General features: G+C 33.8%; 1 protein-coding gene across 1 annotated transcript; it reads left to right on the top strand.

Moving 5' to 3' along the window:
* The first annotated feature begins 7594 nt into the window (after positions 1-7594).
* LOC133318249 (uncharacterized) lies at positions 7595-8335 on the top strand. The gene has a single exon (XM_061520244.1). The coding sequence runs from the start codon at positions 7595-7597 to the stop codon at positions 8333-8335; it is 741 nt and encodes a 246-aa protein (XP_061376228.1).
* Positions 8336-8620: the final 285 nt, after the last annotated feature.

Below are 8620 nucleotides of genomic sequence, written 5' to 3'. Positions count from 1 at the left end.
ATTCCTATTATCATACAGTTATCCTAGATCAATCTACAAGATCAAACTCATAGAAAGTATTAAGAGAAGGTGAACTCATACAATATAAAAAAGAATAATAACATTAAAGATTCACTCAAAATATAAAGGTTCAATTGGGTTCCATCTAGCCCTAACTACAAAGAAGAATCTAGCCTAACATGGTGGAATCAAGAAAACAAGAAAGTTTTCCCAAACTCCATTGGTGTGATAGCGCAGTGAAGCTTCAAGGTTTCCAATGCAACCTTGAATCTGACCTGTCTACGACTCTCAAAAGCATGAAGAACGTGCTTCTACGTCAAGTGATATGAGTTTCCTCTGAAAATTAGATAAAATATGTAAGAACCCTAACTTTGGTAGAAAATCTCATAACGGGCCTTAGTTGGATCGCAATAAAGCGTTAAAACACACTAGAGGGAGTTAAAATGCTTGCTGGTAGAATTGCATGCATGTTGCAGAGCGTTAAAACACTCTTGTCCAAGATCCAACTATGCATTTTCATGTCCAGATCGTTAAAATGCTCTCTTCCAGTGGCTCAATGTCCATGTTCACATTTTGAGCGTTAAAACGCTCTCTTCCATAATGCTTCCTCCTTCCTTTATGCATCTTTTGATCCATTCTAACTCAGTTTCACTTACAAAACAACCAAGGATCATGCACATTAGTCAATAATTCAAACCATAAGTTTCCATGCTTTTGACTAGATATAAAGATATTTTAGTCCATAAAAATATGATAAACTATGGGTCTATCAAGAGCTACATCCAGACTGAGGTCGATCATTTCACTATATTCAGAGTTTTCAACCGCTGTCTAAAAAATCGATTTACAATTGAAACTTTACAAGAGCTATGATCACCCTTGACCCCTCTCAACCTAAGCCCCTTAAGATCACTTTAATTGTCTCAAATGAAAATCCAGCAATTTAATCAATCAAAATAGATGTAGGGTAGCCTCCCCACGTTCAAAATTACAAAAGAGTTCAGAAGAAAATATGAAAAAAAGAAGATTATTGAGCTCTTTCTCAAGATATGCAAAATAGGCCTAAAATCATGAATAATCTGATTTTAAAGTGCTTTTATGTTATTTGGTGTTTGTTTATGTCATGTTAAGCTTGTAGGTGCTTTGTTATCATCAAAACTTTAATGTTTTAGCCTTTGTAACCTAGGCTTCAACATGATGATCCTACAACAACCTCTTTCCCCTTTCTAGACATTGTGGCCTTGTTGGAAATGAAGTTTGCAAGAACAAATATTTATAGAGCATGAGGATATAATGAAAATCAGCTTAGAAATACAAAAGGTCAAAAAGAAAATAAAAATGTGAACATAAACAATCATTAGCATGAGGATTTTGACAAAATCTTATGGAGATACTTTTCCTAAGTTTGTTTTGCAGGTATATGACAAAATCTGTTAGATAACAAAGAAAATACTCACAACAATAAGAATTAAAATCTTACGCTTGAATTAGAAGAGTAGAGCATAGGAGATTTATTTGACTTGGAAGGATATAAAAGCTAAGCCTAGTCACTACTTCCTTAAATCACTCTAAGACTTTTGCATTATATAAAACTTCTTGAAAATGTGTTTAAAACAACAAATTAATGTTTCGTGTGATTTACCCACAATCGATTATACCCCCCACCATCCTTTTTGGGGAATATGCAACTTGCATTGCATAGATGAATGATGGATATGTTAAGAGTGACAAAACTTCATATATCACCAAAATTCTTTTACACACATGAACTCCAAGAGAAAAGTGAAATAGATATCCATCAAGTCCACTCTAGTGTCAATCTTACAAATTTATTCACTAAATCCCTCACCTACTTCCAAAATTGAGAAATTGATATATAGAATATGTATGTATAAACTTAATAGATTACTTTTATCAGGGGGAGAAAATTAATTATGTCTATCCCTGAAGGATGAAGCCTTAAAGGTTTATTACTGTACTCTTTTTTTTCCTTTGCTAAGTTTTTCCCCATAGGGTTTTTTTTTGGCTAAAGGTTTTTAATAAGCAGTTTGTGTAATGCTTTGGTAGCGCATGTCATGTACTCTTTCCTTCACTAGTTTTTCCCATTGGGTTTTCTAGCAAGGTTTAAACGAGGCATGCATATTAGCACAGACTGCGTAGTGATGTCAATGGGAAAGTGTTATAAAAGGACATTATTACAATTTACTATGGGAGGAGATTAAGAGATTGCCATTATAGAAAATTGTAATTTGGTTCTCCACTTCCTTCGCTCCAGCAGTAGCTACATGACTTAATTGAGGGAGAGTTATACATAATATACTCCTTTTCCCTTTACAAAGTTTTATACCACTGAATTTTCTTGGAAAGATTTTTAATGAAGCAGTCTAAATTAGCATATAATGAAATGTGAACTTCTAAGGGAGAGTGTTATGAAATAACACTACAAGAAAAAGTTTATTTCTGACGAAAAATTTCGTCATAAATTTTGTCACAAATGACAATTTTTGACACAAATAATCAAATTTCGTCACAAATAAACTTGCAACGCAGGAATTTGTGATGAAATTTACTTAAGACATAGGAATTTATAACAAAATTTCATAAAATTTCATCACTAATAAGATTTTTTCTTGTAGTGTAAATTTGTGGATGTTTCACCTCCCTACCTCATTATGAGTAGTGTAACTCACTTTTATATGCAGTTACTATTCATGCACATTTTATAAGGGGGCTACTGTTCATGGATATTGTTCATACGCGAGTTATTATTCAGTACTGTTCATGGGTAATGTTCATACGAGGTTTATACGTGGGGTTATTGTTCAGTATTAATATTCATGGGTACTGTCCATGATTACTGTTCATACGCGAGTTACTGTTCAATATTGTTCATGGTTACTGTTCATATGTGTTTTATACACCAAGGGATACTGTTCATGGTTACTGATCAGTATTGTTCATAAATAATGTTCCTACGAGGTTTATACACGGGGTTACTGTTCAGTATTGTTCATGGGTACTATTTATATGCGTAGTACTGTCCATGGTTACTGTTCATATGCGTACAACTTACACTGTAAGATTGATCATAACTGATACGACGAGATGCCAAAAAGGGTGGTCCATGAGTATTTCAATTATTATATAGACCATTAGATGTTTGACCCTATCAAAAAATTGACTTTTAGTTTATCGTATAATTTAAAAAATCTCAATATTAGGTTATATTTACAATTTTTTTCTTATAATTATTTTTTATTATTAAATTAAAATCAAATCACTTAATTTTAATTTAAAAAATCAATATTTTTTATTTAATATATTTTTTAATCGTTAACTTAATTTTATTTAATAACAAAGAAAATAATTACAAGAAGTTGTAAGAAAAGAAATTAAGATATGAATATAACTACCCTAGTTACTCTATAATTAATTTTTTTATAATCTCATCCAAACTTATCCATGCTATTTTGAGCATAAATCAAACGAGAAGATACAAGCTTCATGAACTAAAAGTAATTTATTAAAAAATAAAACTAATTAACTCATGTTGAGCTGGATCCACCTACTGATTGATAAATCGACGCGTTTCCGCGGAAGGAAAAGGAAAGTAAAATGAAGATGACCGCCTTTGTCTGTACGTCCTTTTATTTTAGGGGGCGTTTGTTTCAAGTTTTTGAAGAGGATTACCGGTAATCCTTCTTTGGTAAATGTAATTACCACGTTTGGTAGAAGGAATAAATTTCGATTCCCGGATATCCAAAGATTACCGGTAATTTGATTTATAAAGAAAAGTCACTATTCAAATTACCAAAAATAATATGGTAATTCGGAATACCAATCAGAATACCAAGTAAAGGGAAAGCACAATAATAAATTTTGAGACAAAAATACCCCAATACACATAAAAATCTAGACCCAATCTATCAATTACAAAAGTAAAAATAGTTTGGGGTTATTTTTGTAAAATAACCTCATATTCCAAGTCATATTTCGTTCTAAACCAAACATGGAATCAGTAATTTTTATCCAATATTCCCGGTAATATTTTGGCGAACCAAACACCTCTTTCGTAAGATTCCAAGTAAACTCAATTTCTACTGTATTCCCATTAATCATGATTCCCGGTCACCAAAAAATTTCTCTTGTACCAAACACACCCTTAGGGTGTTTTTGGTACAGGGTATTTGTGAATATTACTGGGAAAAGATGATTGGTAATCACAAAATGACATGTTTGGTACAAGGTAACTGAAATTGTTACCCAGATATCTTCATTTACCGGTATTTTTAATTACAAAGAAAAGTGTCATTTGCGATTAAAAAAAAAAGGTAGTATTTGACAAATCCTACTTCTACGGAAAATGGAAACGCAAATTTGAGACAAAAGTGCCCTCCAACACTCCACACAGATGTACAGTCCACCAACACAAAAATACCTCAACCTGAGACAAGATAGCAACTGAAAGGCCATGTTTAATAAAAACAAATACGAACACAGAGACCTCACCCTGTTGTCAATGCTATGGTATCGTCGTTGTTGTCTCTCTCACTACAAACAGTGCGCGCAACTCCACCATTTTTCCCTCTCGCTCAATTCCTTTTCATCAGAATGGGTAGCAAGTTTTTATCGTAGAAATAGCATTTGAAATACAAACTCTGCTCTAAGATACCTGAACCAGAGGCAACGTATGAAGATTTGGGAGAGTTGTTGAAGAAAACAAGGGCGAAAAAATTCCTCTTCCATTGACTGTGGATGAATGAAATAACTCAGATCATAAAAAAGGTTATTTTTGTAAAATAACTCATATTTCCATAAATATTTCACCATCAACCAAACATGAAATCAGTAATATTTACCTAATATTTCCGGTAATATTTTAATTAATCAAACAATTTTTTGGTAACATTTTCGAAAAACTCAATTCCCGACCATATTTTCAATAATCATAATTCCAGGATAAAAAAATATTTCTCCTGTACCAAACGCTCCCTTGATAAAATTGAAAAGTTATGTTACACGAATATAAAAAAAAATTTCTACAGATACATAGAAAACAATGACAGTTTAAAAAAAAAAAAAACACTGCGGATTCTACAAACATTGTGTCTGCGGACCCCTTTATTTTATCCATAGAATTCATTTACAGTATAGATTTAATATTTATTTATTATTTTTTCAACATGAAAATGATTGATCTTAATATAAAAAACCAAAGGACGGTTATTAACTATCAACCGTGTTTAGAAACGGTGGCGGTCATGCGAGAAAAGAAACCTGTTATATTGGAAGTACTAGCAAAGTCGCACATGTCGAGTTTCTTTCAGACAATGGTCTTCCCGAAATATTGCCGTGTCACTAAAAAAACAAAATGATTCTTACTTTAAAAAATAGAATGGAGTCACCCATCAAGTCTGGTTCTATTTGACTCGATTTAATGTGGACAAGGATTCATTGATTGATATCTATTTATTTATTTTATTTAGAATTATTAAGCAATTTATATGATATGAGAAAAGTATTTTTTTTTTGTAAATTAATATTTATATCGCAATAACTCTTCTATTAAATGATTTTAGGATTTCGCTTGACTTGGTATGGGTTTAGAGTAGGGAAAGAAAAAAAATAGACGTTTATCTCAAGCTTGGTATGCATTTATGGATAAAAATAAAAAGATTTAGAAGGTTAGGGGATAAAGAATCAAAATAGTTTGATAAGATGAGAGCAAAAGAGAGAAAAGCACATTAAGAATTGATATGGTTCGGCTACTTAAAAGCTATGTATAAAATGTATTGTATGTCCTTTCTTCTGTAATCCAAAAAAAAAAAATGTATTGTATAAGATGAGAGTAACAAACTGCAATAACTTTTCACACTCCCATTTCTAACAACCTCACAACAAATTATCGACACTTTTTACTGTAGCCAATTGTCATTCATCCATGCATTTAGGCTTCTATTTGTTACGCTTTGACCAACCATTCTATATGTCAATACCGACAACATGAAATTTCTAGTAAGAGAAAAATTCATCAACTTTCAAAATCATGAGGGTTCAAGTCCCTTATCCCCAAAATGCCTGTTCCACTCTCTAATTACTCAATATTCTTTTTTGATTTGTTATGTGTCTTATTCAGTCTATTTGGATTTGGGTGGAGTTTTTTTTTTCTTATCATAATCACAAATTTTGGAATATTGAATTCAATATATAAGATAGACGTAGAATTAGTTTTCTATGTGAGAAATTTACAAATGATTATCTTATCTTTAAGCAAGGAATCCTCATATAAATGACTAACCATACATAATCGTTACTATTATTGTATTGAAACTTATAAAGTCTTCTTTTTTTCATGTTTTTTTAGTTGACGTAGATTAAAGTAATCTAATAAAATGTGTACTAATAAAATGTGTATCCGTGAAGAATGAGATAAGAGTAATGGATTTTATTACGTTCTGTTAACTAGGATGCATCTTGAGATACATTTAATGGACGTTGTGACTGTAGGGTCACTTGACAATGATATTTATATGAAAATCCTTGTATCTATACCCCATATGGGAAAGAATAAAAATCGCAGCACATTTAGCATAAAGGTGCAAAGATCCTGTGTGATCTCAGTTTTATTTTTTAATTCTTTGTGCAAAGTTAAAAATGCCTTTGCAACTATTTTCTCTAACAACATAGAATTTTCAGTCAATATGCTTGGTTTTATAGTAGACAAGTGGATTTTTACTAAACCTTGCCACAAAATATTTTCAATTATGGTCTCAATGTCAAGTACATAACCTTTGTCAACAATGTCCTCACAATTTGTTAAGTTGCCTTTCAACTAATACCACTTGCACTATTAGTAAATATGTAACATGTATCGACTACCTTGTATCCAAAAAATATGCACAATTCAGAATCACCTAATCAACATGTTCTACTATCAAGTAAACATCAGTAGAGCTCCTTGAATATCTTATAGTCTATTCACCTTTATCAAATACTATTTCCATAGGTTCACTGCATTCACACGTCACTAAAAAAAATTTAAATTATCCACGACCATTTTTCATTACAAATGTGAAAGATTTATCGCGAATTAAATTAGTGACGAAAAACTCATTATGAAGCAACCTATGGTATCTTGGAGCAAACGTGACTCCTCCTAAGACGATCAAATCATCTCTTCATATGACTTCAATCAAAAGTGAAAGTTTGGGTTTTCGCATGTTAAATTGGTAGCCAAATCACTCATGCGCACATACTTAGACTCATAAATGCCATTGAATAAGGTAGTGGATATAAAACATTTGTAATTCCAAGGGATGGGGTTTCATGTGAGTGTGTCGTGTTCATGTTGGGTTAAGATTGGACACGTATGAAAAGTGCATTGTGCAAAAAAATGGAAGTAGAGGTAGAGAGAGGACAACCACCGGAAGAAACTAATGGAGATAAGTCTCCAAGCCTAGTTTTGGAAGGGGTGTAAGTGCAGGTTTCAGGCAATGTAATCAACACTGAGAGGAGGAAAGTCATATCCTATAAGGATAAACTGCTCCACCTAAATGGAGACGGCTATGTTTCCGAAGGAGAGGAGGAAGACTGGATGGTGACACAGAGAAGAGAGGAGGAAGAGGAAGACATGGAGGAGGACCTAGGGGAGGAAGACAATGACCCTCTATGCCCTACATATAAAATTTCTAAGAATCAACATAAAGAAGATTGTAAGCAATGGAGGAAGGCTCTAATCATAAAACTGCTAGGCAGACGAATAAGCTCGAGGTTTCTGTTAGCTAGACTTCAACGGCTATGGGGTCTAACTGGAACTTTTGAAGCAATTGATCTGGACAATGGCTACATAGTGCTACGGTTCTCGGATGATAGGGATTATATTCATGTCCTGCAAGAGGGTCCTTGGGTGGTAGCTGATCATTATCTGGTTGTCCAATGCTGGAGACCCTTGTTAAACCCATATGAAGACAATCTTAAGAAACTAGCCATCTGGATGCGCATCCCTGGTTTACCCGTTGAGTTATACTCCACGCAACACCTCTGGAAGATTGGTAACATATTTGGGAGGACCCTCAAGGTAGACAAAAACTCCATTAGGACTGCAGAAGAGGGTGATGGAGAGGTCACAGAGAAAGCTCATTTTGCTAGAATCTATGTGGAAGTAAACTTGAACAAGAGCCTACTCTCCCGATTCAAGATGGGTAATCGTACTATCCAAGTGGGATATGAGGGCCTTCACCTCATATGCTTCTCATGTGGGAAATACGAGCATAGGAAGGATCAATGCAGCCTAGCGGGGAAACCCAGTTCTACAGCAAGCTCTTCACGAAATTAGCAAAGTATGGACAAACCCTCAGTCATTGAAGCTGAGCGCAAGACTGAAGACGAAGCATTCAGAAACTAGATGGTGGTGCAGAAATATACCAAGGGCAGTTGGTTGAAAGTGGTGCCGGTGGAGGGGAAACCAGAGACGATAAAAGCGGTGACGGTGAAGGGGAAACCTGAGGTGGCGAAGCAAGGAACAACAGACAAGAGGAATGTTTCTCCAAACAGTCTGCAAAGATAGGTGGTCAGACTAGAGGAAAGCAAAACCTGTCATCAAAATGCAGAGTTTGCAGAG

The sequence above is a fragment of the Gastrolobium bilobum genome, unplaced genomic scaffold (assembly GCF_033153095.1).
Source record: "Gastrolobium bilobum isolate Gb01-03AN ecotype WA unplaced genomic scaffold, APGP_CSIRO_Gbil_v1 utg33754, whole genome shotgun sequence".
Taxonomy (NCBI): domain Eukaryota; kingdom Viridiplantae; phylum Streptophyta; class Magnoliopsida; order Fabales; family Fabaceae; genus Gastrolobium; species Gastrolobium bilobum.
Note: the sequence above shows the minus strand (reverse complement) of the source record. Positions and strands in the feature narration are given on the sequence as shown.

Bases quoted from the DNA above. Each gene is read 5' to 3' on its own strand.
- LOC133318249 (XM_061520244.1), top strand. From the start codon at position 7,595: ATGGTGACACAGAGAAGAGAGGAGGAAGAGGAAGACATGGAGGAGGAC.